At 37.7% G+C, this 14,601-nt stretch overlaps 1 protein-coding gene across 6 annotated transcripts in view; it reads right to left on the bottom strand.

The window, feature by feature from the left end:
• MAGI2 (membrane associated guanylate kinase, WW and PDZ domain containing 2) overlaps positions 1–14,601 on the bottom strand; it is a 1,430,555-nt gene that overhangs the window by 451,015 nt on the left and 964,939 nt on the right. For all 6 annotated transcript variants that reach the window (XM_077153531.1, XM_077153591.1, XM_077153676.1 and 3 more), the window contains exon 5: positions 5,805–6,015. In XM_077153531.1, coding sequence (XP_077009646.1) covers positions 5,805–6,015 — 211 coding nt within the window. The remainder of the gene's footprint in view (positions 1–5,804; positions 6,016–14,601) is intronic.

Here is a 14,601-nt window from a genome sequence, read left to right as displayed (position 1 = left end):
AGAGCTGGTCTCTTGGTCACAAATTCTTTCAGTGACTTTTTGTCTGAGAATGTTTTAATTTCTCCCTCATTTTTGAAGGATAATTTTGCTGGATATAGGAGTCTTGGTTGGCAGTTTTTCTCTTTTAGTATTTTAAATATATCATCCCACTGTCTTCTAGCTTCCATGGTTTCTGCTGAGAAATCTACACAAAGTCTTATTGGGTTTCCCTTGTATGTAATGGATTGTTTTTCTCTTGCTGCTTTCAAGATCTTCTCTTTCTCTTTGACCTCTGACATTCTAACTAGTAAGTGTCTTGGAGAACGCCTATTTGGGTCTAATCTCTTTGGGGTGCGCTGCACTTCTTGGATCTGTAATTTTAGGTCTTTCATAAGAGTTGGGAAATTTTCAGTGATAATTTCTTCCATTAGTTTTTCTCCTCCTTTTCCCTTCTCTTCTCCTTCTGGGACACCCACAACACGTATATTTGTGCGGTTCATATTGTCCTTGAGTTCCCTGATACCCTGTTCAAATTTTTCCATTCTTTTCCCTATAGTTTCTGTTTCTTTTTGGAATTCAGATGTTCCATCCTCCAAATCACTAATTCTATCTTCTGTCTCTTTAAATCTATCATTGTAGCTATCCATTATTTTTTCTATGTTTGCTACTTTATCCTTCACTTCCATAAGTTCTGCGATTTGTTTTTTCAGTTTTTCTATTTCTTCTTTATGTTCAGCCCATGTCCTCTTCATGTCCTCCCTCAATTTATCGATTTCATTTTTGAAGAGGTTTTCCATTTGTGTTCGTATATTCAGCATTAGTTGTCTCAGCTCTTGTGTCTCATTTGAGCTATTGGTTTGTTCCTTTGACTGAGCCATATTCTCAATCTTTTGAGCGTGGACAGTTATCTTCTGCTGCTGGCGTCTGGGCATTTATTCAGATTTCTCTTGGTGTTGGACCCAGCAAGGTTGTAATATTTTTCTGTGAAATCTCTGGGTTCTGTTTTTCTTATCCTGCCCAGTAGGTGGCGCTCGTGGCACACGTTTGTCTGCGGGTCCCACCAGTAAAAGGTGCTGTGGGACCTTAAACTTGGGAAAACTCTCGCCGTCCTGGGGGTTCGCTAGCCGAAGCGGCTTGAGCCGGCCCGGGGTCCGAATGCAGGGAGGGTGTCCGAACGCAGGGAGGGTTGCTGGTCGCCGCAGCCAGGGAAAGAGCCCGTCCGAATTTCCTAGTCGGCCCTGGGCAACAAGCGTGGTGGGAGGGCGCCAGCGGCAGCGGCCCGCCCGAGAGAGTGCACGTTCCCCGGGAGTCACGGGGTCACCGTTCTCCGCGGCCTGGGGGTTTCCGATCCAATTCTCTCAGTTGGTCCGGGGGCTGCGCGTGGTGTAGGCGCCAGTCGCCTTGGTTTCAGGGGACCACCTCTCCAATTCTCCCAGCCGGCCCGGGAAGGGGGAAGGGAGTAACTCCGGCCGCTTGCCACCCCGCCCGGTAAGGCCCGCGCACCTCGGCGATCTCACCCGAGCTGCTTCTCTCAGCCAGCCAGCCGTTCCAGGATGGGGTACGCTGTCTTTTTTATCTCTGTTGTGGCTTTGGGCGCTTTCTGTATCGTTTCTACTCCCCTAGTAGGTGTCCTGGAGAAGAAACTAAGATCCGCGCGTCTTACTAAGCCGCCATCTTCCAGGAAGTCGTGATCCATAATTCTTGTTGAGTAAATGGGATCAATGAATTTCAGTTCTGCCAACTGTTGATTATATGATTTAGGGCAAATTACTTACAAGACTCAGTCTCCTAAAGAGAAGATTAAGTGCACATAATGTAAATACTTAACACGTATTAGCTATTATTGTTAAGATAGCTTGAATAAAACCTGAAAAAAAGCAGGCTATGAATATATGACATATTATTACTAATTTGAATTTGCTTTTAATGTACAATCTGTTTAAAAATATAGTATTAATGATGATGTTTTGAGTCAAAGAAACTACTGGTTTTAAGTGATATTATGCATTATAAAGTCTTGAAAGTCACTAAACATAAGGCATTATTAATACTTCAAGGCATGCTCAGAAGAGTGCATTCACTCAATTTAAAATTATGTTGTTTGAAAAATATTTTCTCGGCTATACGCCTTTCCTATTAAACATCACTGCAAATAACAGAAGGAATCTGCCATCATTCATCAAAGGAAACAGTTCTAAAGTGTGTGGAAAAATTGCTGGTCCAGTGTTTATCAGTTTTGAGAACCATCACCAAAAAAACTCTAATATTTAAAATGCAGATCTTGGGCAGCACAACAGTAGCTACAACAGTAGCTCAGTGGCAGAATTCTCACCTGCCATGCCGGAGACCTGAGTTCAATTCCCGGAGCCTGCCCATGCAAAAAGAAAAAGCAAATCTTTTAAAGGATTGGCTCATATAAACTAATTTCTGATACTGAATAAATCCACAAATATTTTACACATTACTACATGGAAGACAAGACAAATAAATGGAAATGCTACCTTAATTCAAAGCCCACATTATTTACATATATATATATATTTAAAGTTAACATTTCAGCATAGGTTGAGGTCCCCTCTTTAAAAAATAAATATATATTTTTATTTTATTCACAGACCCAAAGAGTCCTTCATCCTTCACTTATTTTCTGTTTTGTCATGATCTTTTTTTCACAGGAAACAGAATTCAGTGAAGTTTGATAAAGGTGTTACCTGTCAGGGGAGACTTCCATTACACTAAGTGACTCTCACAGTATTTACATCAGAAGAAATCAAAAATCAAAGTTTTTTCACTTTCCTTATTTTACAAATCTCTCCCGTCTATTTTTTGTTCTCTTCTACTTTTCTCGCTGTCTGTTTTGCCTTCTTCTCACATCACTCCACTTCCCTTTTTAACTTGCTTTCTTTTACTAGGACTTGGGTTCATGACTGCTTCGGGGATGCACCATGGCTTAGTCCTAAAGGAAGCCCTTACTGCCCAAACATGCTCCTCCCCTGTCGCCGTCTCCTGTTCTTCCATATATTCCCAAGGCAACAAGGGGCTTTTATTTTATTGATTTTTTTTTTTTACATAAGAATTCATTGTGACATCAACAGCAAAGGTACTCACAGATTCATGACAGTGGGTTGAAAGGCTGATTTGGTCAAATGTGGTTAGGAAAGGAAGGGGTGTTCTAGAGCAAAGAGTAAAAGCAGACAAGAGAAGATCAACAAAAACTGAAGAAAAAGCAAAGCAGCCAGAAATGGAAGCAGAGAGAAAGGAAACAAGCACCGGTAGAGATTGTGTGGAAATGAGGCGTCAGACAAAAAGGACACTGATCTGCTCCTGCTCTGTGACACCTGCAGTCATCACACTGAGTCTTGAGATTGAAAGGTGAAGTCCATACTGGCCCAGCGGAAGGACAGGTAGAAGGATGGCCCCACCCTGCAGAGTAACCTCCTTGAGAAGGCCAATCCCATCCTGCATTGCCTCAGCCATCTACATTAATTGCCTTCTTGCCACACTTCAGTTTATATTCTAAACTTCATTCTCCTTAAGCTCTGAAAAATTCTTACTGAGCACCAGCTTTCTCATCATAAATGAAATTGTGTCCTACTTTTTGCCTTTATAGTTTTACCTAAACTCATCTCCATTCCTAAAACTATCCATTCATCCTCCCCTCCAGTTTTAGGAAGAAGACTACAAAAACAAACAAAAGGGCAAGACTCTGCTTGTCCTTCAAAACCACTAATATTCTAGCAAAATCCAAACTGGGCAGTCAATTCCCAGGATTCATCAACTAATAAATGCTTCTTTAGTAACATCAGGGGATCTCTTCACTGCCCTTAACACATCTAGGGACCAGGCCTTTGTGATGACAGTTCCTATATCTGAATGCTCTGTCTAAACATTACCAATTATTCAAGAACATGATATCTCACCTTTCCTATGATGCCATCTTTCACTACCTAAGCTCACACTTAGCTTATTCTTCTCTGAATAGTATAGAAATTAGTCATTTAAGAATTGTTTATAACTACCTCTCTTCTCCAACTTTGATGATAAGTTTGAAAGCAGGGACAAACACTTATCAGTCTTTGCATCCTGATACTGTTCGACTGACTAGGTATGATGCAAAGGTTTTTGGTGAATTCTCCCAAGCCCAGATAGAGTCTCATCAGTTACTATGTCTGTTTTCCAAAGTCCCTCTCTTCCATTGTCCTGAAACACAACCCAGTTTACAGAAGAAAGTCTACTTTACAAACACACAAAAAGAAAGTTCTCATAATTACTTTCTAAGGAAACAGTTCTTTTACCAGCTTCCCATGCTGGGATTTTTTTTATTATTTCCATGGAGTCCTATTCCTCGTGTGTGACAATAAAAATGTATATATCATCAGTCTCCTTGTTCTGAAGACTAATAGTTCTGTAATTATTGGCCAGTACATGTCTTCACATTTAGGGTTTCGTATTTTGATTTCTGGTCCACACTGGTGTCATCATTTGCTTATCATATCAAAATTATGTTCTAGATAGTCATCCTTTTAAGAGTTTGTCAATTAGTCACATATTCCAAATTTCTATACAATTTTCCATTCCCATTTAATTGCTAAAAGATGTCTCTGAGACCTGTTGCCTGTTGCTGTAACTGTTTACAGCAATAAGAAATAATGCAAGAGATTTTTATTCTTTTTCAAACTTGGAAGATTTGCCAAAAGTCAAATATTAGTGATTCATTTTCTGCAAAACATTTCATTTCTCAACCATGTTGGAGTCAAGTAATTACCTGATTATGATTATGTATTTCCTTGGCCACATGTATCAAAGTTTCCAACTTCATGTGAGAATTAAATATTGGTATGTGGTAACATTTCAATTTCACAAATGAGTTCTGCCTATGGAGCCGTATGTCATAAATCACTCCATGTGGGAAAGGGAATGCACTTTTAATAATTTTGTTGAATAATCAGAGTGCTCTTGTTTTTTCTCTTTTGAGGTTTGTATAACTTCAAAAGAATAATTGTTCATTTACAATACTTTCTTTTTTCTAGGGAACATTTTGACTGTCCTATGCATGTCATCAATTTAATTTTGCATTAAGATCTTCAGTTTTGAAGTTCCTTTTAAGAAAAAGTTGCTCTACTCTTGGAAGATAAAGAAAAGGAGAGGCAAACATTATTGTTTATAAAATCTATGCAAAAATTCAGTTTGACAGAAGTCCTTGAAGGAAAGAAAAGGTTAGGTCGAGTAAATGTCACCAAGGAGTTCAGAATTAGTATTGCAGTTTCCTTGGCAAGTCATGAAAATGGTAAGCAACAAATAGTAATGGAATCTAATAAAAATAAAGATGATGAATTCTGCAAAAACAAATTATTTTATTGATGCCCGACCTCAGGTCAAAGCTTTTTCTTTTGTGACCACCAAGCAGTTTGCTCTAAGTAGCTGCAGCCTTACAAACTCATGAGCATGAGATGGACACTCGTAGCAATCCGACTTAAATGATGTATCATATCTCATTTGATATATAAGGGGACCTTAGAGAGTAGAGCAAGCATTTTCCCATAATACTCAGATTATTTCTAATATAATCGTAACATCACATAGAGAATTGTCTTTCTGTTATGACTGTAAAATTTTTTGCTGAATTGTTTATTTTTTTTACTTATAGCTATATTCTAGGGTCCTTAAGTATACTAAGGTACCATCCCATTACTCTCTCACAAAGAGGGCAACTAATGCCAGAAACCATAAAGATCAATGTTTTTTTTTTAATTACATCTCCACTTGCTACCTCATTCATATCATGTTCTCTCATGATTATGTTAATGGAAATGCACAAAACTCACTCAATGAAGTAGACTTCACCCTTCTCTGTATAGGCCATTTCCCAGTTATCAGGCAATGGGTCTGAATCCTCACTGTCTTCAGGCTTAGTTGGCTTTGCATCATCCATCTGTTCCTTGAGCTCCTCAGGCTGACTGTAAACTGGTGCAGGATAAGGCTGGGAGGGTGTTTCCCCTGAGGCACCTGCACTCTTGTCTTCATGTTCACTGGATTCTATAAGAGAACAAGGACACATGCATAGTCACTCTAGCCACAGTAATTCCTGAATGAGTTTGGAGTATGCTGTACAAAGAAAATTCTCTCTGAAGGCTAATAAGAAATATTTTGAAAAAGTATAATATAAAACAGTCTTAATAATTATCACTAGGCTTATTTGGTTCTCTTTTCACTAATTATTGCTAATTACTGAATTAGAGGTTTAGAAGATGAAATAAAAGGACTATTTCACAACAGCAGCTGTGGGAGGGAGAAAAATGGATCTCTAAGGATGTCCACATCCCAATCCCTGGAACCTGTAATTAGACTACAGTACATGGCTAAAGGAACTTTGCAAATAGAATTAAGCATTGAGTTTTGAGATGGGGAGATTATCCTGGGTTATTAAATTGAGATCAATGTAATCATAAGGGTCCTTATCAGTGGAAGAGGAAGTTAGAAGAGGAGGGTAAGGAGGTGATATGTCTATAGAAGAATGGTCAAAGAGATGTGACATCAGTAGCTTTGAAGACCAGAAGCCAAGGAATATGGATTGACTTTAGAAGGTGCCAAAGCAAGGGAACATACTCTTTTCTAGAGACTCAAGGAGCACAGCCCTTCTAACACCTTGGCTTTAGCCCAGTGAGGTCAGTGTTGGACTTCTTACATCACCACAAAATAATAAATTTGCATTGTTTTAAACCAATAGGCTTGTAGTAAATTAGTTACAGCAGCAACAGAATCCTAACACACCCGAGTCTGCAGATTGAAATGGTCCATGGGATTTAAGGCCAGATTAATGAACATACAGAACCCTGGACATATCTAGGTGAAATTCTCAAATCCCAAGGTTAAAAAGCAACTGTGCCAACTTCCACACTGAAGGATTATGATTACGTACAAAGAAAAGGGGAAAAGAACATCAGACTTTTCATCTGTAATAGTCTAAGCTCAAAGATAGTAGGGTGACTTGAGAAAAAATAGTACTACAACTGAGAACCTAACTCTGCCATGGTATCATCAAGGCAAAAGTAAATTACTCTCAAACATGCAAAAATTCGGCATGTATAGTACCTATGTAGCATACCTGAGGAACACATTTGAGGAATTATTCTAACCATATGTTAACAACAGAATCAGAGCAGAAATCTTAAAATAAAGAGGAGAAAAAAGAAAACAAGTAAAACCTGTATAATATTAAATGAAAATGGAGAATAATCATATTTCTGGGAATTTGTAATATATATTATTGTTTTTAAAAGAGAAGTAAAATACTATATGGAAAATTTAATAACAGCATGGGTTTTAAATCTTCATCCTAGGAAAGTTCAGGTTCTAGAAGGTGGAGAAAAGATAGGGAAATAAAGGCATTCTAAAGGTCTCTTCAGGAGGCATGTAAAGGAGTAGGTAAAGAAGATCATTTTAAAGGCTACATTTTCTGGGACGGGATTATTGGCCAAGTGTTTTGGTGGGGGTGTAGGCTTAATAGTATAATAAGGATATGGTTGAAATATCTACTAATATATATTCTCTCTGAATTTTTCAGGTTTTCTCCCTTCCCATATAATTTGTCTGTCATTTAGGGTGTATCATAAGTCTTATCTCCTTAAAGAAGAAGAGTAGAGCATGTACCATCTAGAAGAAGAAACATCCTTAGGGTAAATAAGAAAGATAAAATGTAGAGGAAGTTTCTTTAAGGAAAGATGGTGGCTGGGAGAGAATTTAGAAGGCACAAGACTAGATTAATGAAATTGCCTGTTTGGTTCAGGGATACAGAATCACTACTTTTAAATCTTGACTTGGCATGTGGAAAACTGGTGGTAAGAAGAATGAAGGACCAGAAATGGTCATGGGGAGCCCAAAGCAGAGGGGACTGTGAGGTGAGGAATTTGATCTAGCCCAAAGAGATCTGTCTTTTGTTCCAGCTTCTGGCAGTTAACCTCTCAACCTTTGGGATCTCCTAAATGATAGGAGTGTCTTTGTTATTCATGTTGGGCCCCTTTATTCACACCAGATAGTGTATGCTAATGAGGTAATTTGGGATGGGCTGGCCCCACTTCATAGTCTTAAGGGGCTAGTCATGACAGAAAGACCAACTATTTGACTTAGGGTGAGGGATTTGAGGTACATAATATAAACTTAATCTGTCAGGGTAAGGGGAGGAGGAGGCTGGAGATTAAGTTCAACCATGGAGGCAATTCAGTAATCAGCCCTGCCTGCCTAATCAAGCCTAACTAAAAACTCTGGACATCAGTAGGCTTCCCTTTTTGGCAATACTCTGGGCATATTGTCACACATAGATTCTAGGACGGTAGTGCATCCCTGAAGACAATGGAAGCTTCACATTTCAAACCCTCCCAGACTCTGCCTTAGGCATCTCTTCCTTTCAATGGTTTAAATTTGTAAACATAGATGTAACCATGAGTATAAGAGACTTTAGTTAGTCTTTCTAGTGAATTATGGAACCTGAGGGTGGATTTGAAAAACATCTGAGCTTGTAGCTGGTGTCCCAAGTGAGGGTGGTCTTATGTGGACTCCTCTTTGACTTTGTAGTTGGACTTGAACTCCCTGGAGTTGGACTCAGAAGTCTTGCACAGACTTGGTGGACTGGAGCACTGTGTCCTTAATTTGCAATTTGGGCATTCTGGGTAAGGGCTTGCGCATTGCTTCCAGTTTAAAACTTTGGATAGAATTTTTCCTGTAACATGGCTCCAAATCTCCAATGGGTGGTCACAGTAGAGTGTACATATTTGGTAAACAGTACTTCAAGACTCTCCTGTGACATTGGGGTCATCCAGAAGTCCAAGCATGGTCCAGAAGGATAATTGGAAGTCAGATAAAGTTGAGAATGAATGGGACTGCAGTGGGGTCACCACAGTGAGAAGCAATACTTCCTCACAGCAAAAGCTATAGTAGGGAAAGCCTAACACAGGAACTGAAAGGAAAGTACTGTGGAGATTCAAAAGAGCTGAAATATAGTGAGAGACAGTAAACAAGGAAGTTATTCTGGAATTATGAAATGTTATAATATTTTAGGAATATAGCCCATCAATAGCTTTTAAGATAAAAATACAAATACTCAGGCAGGCCATGGTGGCAGGTAGACTTTTCACCTGCCATGCTGGAGGCCTGGGTTCAATTCCTGGTGCCTGCTCATGTAAAAAAAACAAAACAAAACAAAACAAAAATACTCATATACTTTGACTCAGTAATCCTATCTTGAAAATACATCCTCTAGAAATAAAAGCATCGATATGTAAAGATACCTACATAAGAATGTTTATTGCAGTACTATTTGTAGTTGCAAAATCCTGGAAATGACCTGAATCTTAACAATATGAGAATGGCTAAATAAATTGTTACCATTATAATGGAAAAGTATTTTGTTTAAAAACAGTGAGTTAGATCTGCATCTATTGACCTGAAGAGATGTGTAATTACTCAATGGGAAATGCAAGTTTTAACATATACTGCTAATTCTTTTTTTTTTTTTAATAAGCAGCATCCAAGCTGTCTTAGAAATCTTAATATATATTTTATGAATGGAAAAACCATCTGTAAAAATGTAAAACAGTTTGTCAATTTTGATTACTTAAGGAAAGTAAATCTGGATGGGAGTGGGAGAAAATGTTTTCTTTATGTATTTTTTGCAGTCACTGGCTCTCTAATGCTTTTATAGCTTTAAAAATTAAAAAGACACTTAGATTATTAAGGTAGCATGTCATCTTTGGCTCAATAAAAATTGCGTTGGGGCGGGCCACGGTGGCTCAGCAGGCAGAGCTCTCGCCTGCCACGCCAGAGACCCAGGTTCGATTTCTGATGCCTGCCGATACAAAAAAAAAGATTTCTTTGGCCAATTTTTCCCTTATATACATCAATCTAGAACAATAATATTAAGGTGTCTATCAAGAATTATGAAGCATAGGAAAACTTTAGAAGCTGTCATTTTTATCCTTACAGAGAGCAAGTTAAGAAAATAATGAAATATGGTACTAAATGATATGGCCTCCCAACTGGTTTCTTATACTGATTTTACCTTTTGTAAATTGGGTAGGATAGAAGCAGCAAGAGAAGTTATTGTTGCTCTCTTTAGATGCTTTTTGCTATAGATTATTACGACATGCAATTATCAATACTTCGGACATGTTGCATTCAGGTACAACCAAATGTTATGTTGTACTTGAAAAGATAAAAAGAAAGGTCCTGCTCTGAACATATTCATTTGCTCAATATTCATTTCATCAATATTCATTAAGCACTTAATTTATGCCAGGCACTGAGGACAGGGCAGTACGCAAGAGAGACATGATCCTGCTCTCACAAAATACACATTATAACAAGATGTGGGTAATCTTTAAACTGATAAGTGCAACCAAAAGGGAAAGAGAGGCTCCTATGCATATGCAGTCACTTAATCTCACATAAAAAGTTAAGGAAGGCCTTTTTTCCAATGTGCTATCATATATGAGATTGAAAGTGGTGTCAAGATACTTCTTTCAGAGGAAGATAAGGAAGAAAGGAGTAGATAAATAGGGGTTGGCTTATGCAGGGCCTTATAAAGCATTCTCAGGATTTGGGACTATATCCTGACAGCAATAAGAAATCATTGATTTTCACTTGCAGCAAAGATCCCCAAAGTGTTCTGTGGACAGTGGATTTGAATGTGGAAAAGGTAGTTTGCAGAGTGGTGGAGAGGTATCGCAGTGCTCCAGACAAGATGATGGTGGGATGGAGAAAGATACAGATTGGGAAAATATTTTGAGTTAAGATTTGGAATATCTTTCAAAAAGACAGAAAAAAGAGAAGTGCTAGATGAAACTGTCCTCTGAGATAGATATTCAGGAGGAAGAGCAGGATACCTGGAGGTAGGGAAGAGAAAGTCTGGGGGTACAGTTTCAGACACACCGACTTAGAGGTCCATGCCAAACCTTAAAATAGCGATGGCAAGTGAGAGAATGTTTGGTTAGAGAGAATCAACCTGAAAGACAACAGCATCCAGCTAGATTGCATTTTATTTTAAGCTATGGGAGGGAATGAAATTGCCCAAGGAGACAGGATATCAAGTGGGAATCCCTAGCACAGCTGTCTGAGGAACTCCAACATTTAATGATCAGTGAGAGAAGGAACTGACAAAGGAGATTAAGAAAGAGCAGCCAGGGAAGTAGGAAGAAAACCAGTAGACCTTCACATCCTAGAAGCCAAGTAAAAAGTGATAAGGAGGGAATGGTTAACTGTGGGTGTATCTTCCAAGCAGTCCAGGAGGATAAGGACATTAGCTACCTGCTATCGCATTGGTTATGGTGGACTAATGAGTGGAGAAGCCAGGTTAGAATGAATGAAAGGAGAATATAGAGTACTGTCAGAGAACTCATTTAAGAAGTTTAACTGTTAACAAATCAACTTTTTTTTTTGCCAGTGTATAATATTCTTAAATTTTCTAGAGAAATATAAGACTTATCTTGAAAAAAAATCTAGAGTCTTTGGAAAAGTCTGCAATTACATTTACTGATCTGCCAGAGATGCCTAGCCAAGTTTTCCCAGGTTATCCCATTTATTTATGTACCCATCCCTTGTTTCCATTGTTAACAAAAGTGAATTTAATCCCTCCAATGTACAAAATACTTGACAAGACTTTAATTGGGGAGAGAAAAATACTTTTGGTTCAGGCTATTATGAATTGGTTTGATATGGAAGCCATAAGTAGCACTTACCTTCTCCACCTGAACAAAATAAAACAAAAAACTGAGTAAGACATTTGGAAAACCATAACATCCCCACATTTACTACTGACAAAAGCTAATCTAGGATATAGGTGTGCATCTTAGCATGAGAGTCAGTGGGGCCTCTGGGGAAAGCCAGAATCAGACCATTGACCCATGACAGCACTGAACCGGGACAAGGCTCCCATGCTGGGGCAGCACCTGTACTCAAAGGTCAAAATTCAGCACTAAGAGGAAGGAAAGGTGGTGGAAAGGCTCAGTGTATTCTTCCAACATGTCCAGATAAGTCACTCCACTTTCACTGGGCAGACGGAGACAAGGTGCCAATGGAGTAGCTACACAAATTGAGTAGCCTCCTTGTCATGCAAAGTAACATGGGGGGTTGGGGTGCAGAAGTACCACTTCCAGGGCAACTTCATAGAGTATTACAATAATGACTTATTAAATGATACCCTGATATCACAAAAGGGTTAGTATAAAATATTCTTGGAAATAGCATACCAAGTAAAACCAAGAATACCTAAGACAGTCATCTGAGGTACGCCAACATCTAAGTCAGTGAGAGAAGGACAGGCAGTATATTTTCTACATTACCAAAAAAGGCTTTAATTAATTAATTAACCATTTATTGGGAGCCTAATAAGTGCCAGGCACTAAACCAGATACTGCCCTGTCAAGGAAAATTTGGTCCAAATGGCATATTAGGTGAGTTCATCCTGTGATCCACTAACCCAGTATTTATCATCAGCAAGATTACAGATTATTATTTCATTATTATTATTATTTCATGCTACATTATATTTGTTTCCTGCTCCATAAGATATTTTAGATAATATAATTATGTCTTTTTTCTCTGCTCAAGAAGGAATGCAGCAACACGAGCAGTGAGCCCTAATGTAAAACATGGACTATAGTTAATTGTACAAGAATAATAATATTCTTTCATCAATTGTAACATATGTATCACACTAATGCAAAGTGTTAGTCATAGGGATATATATGAGAACTTTGTGTTTTCTGAACTACTTTTCTTTAAACTTTATAATTTCTCTCATATATATATAAACCAATGTCAAAAACTAAAAATAAGGAAGGCAGAAGTTAACTTTTGCTACACTTTGATGTGAATCTTCTGTACGTGTTTTTAAGTTTTTTTTTAAAAATCAGATATGGTTTGATAATTAGTTAAGAACTTACCCATTGAGAAGAGAATATACTTTAATAATAAAGGAAAAGAAAGAACCAGATCTTACATGCCAACTGAGGATGCATATGTCAGCCTCGCCTGCTAGCATCGCATGAAGTTCAGATTAAAATATGTATGCAAACCTGTCCTCACACACATCTTATATAAACCATGGATTTGTAGATTGAGAAGTACTGTATTATTTAAATTACGACTAAGGAGAAAGACCAAATAACCCATGTGTGTATTTTATTTTTATAGCTGTGTGAACCTATTTCTTGACTAAGAAGTAGCCATCTAAAATTGTCCTTTTGACTTCCAAGATACATTTCTCACTATGGTTTTGTTGTCTATTCTAAAATCAGATTTTTTAGATATGCTAAATGTAATTTTTTCATTAAGAGGCTTGCTGCAAAAGCGAACAGACTTCATCCAATGTTGTTATTTATGTAAACATTCCACCTGCATTTCTAGATTGCTTATGTGACTTGCAAACCAAAGCAAGATTTTTATGTGCACTAACAATAGACACAAAACTATTTCAATAAAGAGGAAAAACTTCTTTACTAAAAATGGTAATGATGAAGAACTTTTTGCTTGGGACCAGGACTCTTTCATCTCCTAGAAATTCTACAGAAACACTGAGGCACAGAACAGATGTTTATAATATACGGTCTTGTGAAGGATGACCTGAAAATACTTTGCTTACAGTGTTTAGAATTAACAAATATAATTTCTTTCATGTTTCCTTCCTTAATGGTTTTGTTAGCTTCAGTATATATGAATTCTTTTCTTTCAAGAAATTTAGAAGAGCTCAAATATCTGTATACAGTGCAGGGATGGAAAGCCATTTAATCAGAAGAGAGTTAAATGCAGACATCTTTGCATTCAGTTTGCTCCTCATAAATTCCATAGCTCCAGTCTATTTTAAGGTTTCAGTATTACAAGAATATGCATAGCAGCCATCTCATTTGCCTAGATGCTTCTTACCTTACCAATTCCTAACCTGTTGCCCCTGAGGTGCAAGATTAAGGATCCATCAGAATGCCATGGTTCTGAATGTCCCAAACCAGTTTCATAAGGAGTAATCAGAAACTAAGAGAAAACTATTTCAAGAAGAAGAATATCTATTTTATATTTTCTCCACATTTGTATTACTTCACATGGTGTATACAAGCATGTAGTTAACATTTAACTTTCAGTAATTATCATCATTCAAAATGAGGGAAAACAATGAAGGATTTGTTTTTAAACTAGACAGAATGTTATCTATTTTATTTTTTTTTTTGAGCTGCCAAAATTGGCTTTCCACAATTCATTTTACCTCGTGAGAGAGCCCTATGGCTTATATTCCCAAAGGCTATTGATAATAATATAGCTTTTTCCCTTTGTCTTCACATTATTTCTTTGGAAGTAGGCATGCCTGGAAAAGAGTTAAGCTGAGAAAAAAAAAGGAAAGAAGAACATTGTTTGAAACTGATAAGGAGAGAGAATAGGAATAATTTGAGATTTAAAAAAAAAAAAAAACACTTTCTTTAACAATTCTCAGATAGCACCAGATACTCATAAGAGACTCTGCAGAGCATAAATCGCTAATGCCACTGCCACACTGCCTTGGTTTGAATTTGTTACAGTCTAATATTAAGCAAGTTATTTAATCACTCTGAGAGTGCCTCAATTTCCTTAACCATAAAATGG

The sequence above is a fragment of the Tamandua tetradactyla genome, chromosome 1 (assembly GCF_023851605.1).
Source record: "Tamandua tetradactyla isolate mTamTet1 chromosome 1, mTamTet1.pri, whole genome shotgun sequence".
Taxonomy (NCBI): domain Eukaryota; kingdom Metazoa; phylum Chordata; class Mammalia; order Pilosa; family Myrmecophagidae; genus Tamandua; species Tamandua tetradactyla.
The sequence above is the reverse complement of the archived record's forward strand: the minus strand, read 5'-3'. Positions and strand labels throughout refer to the sequence as shown.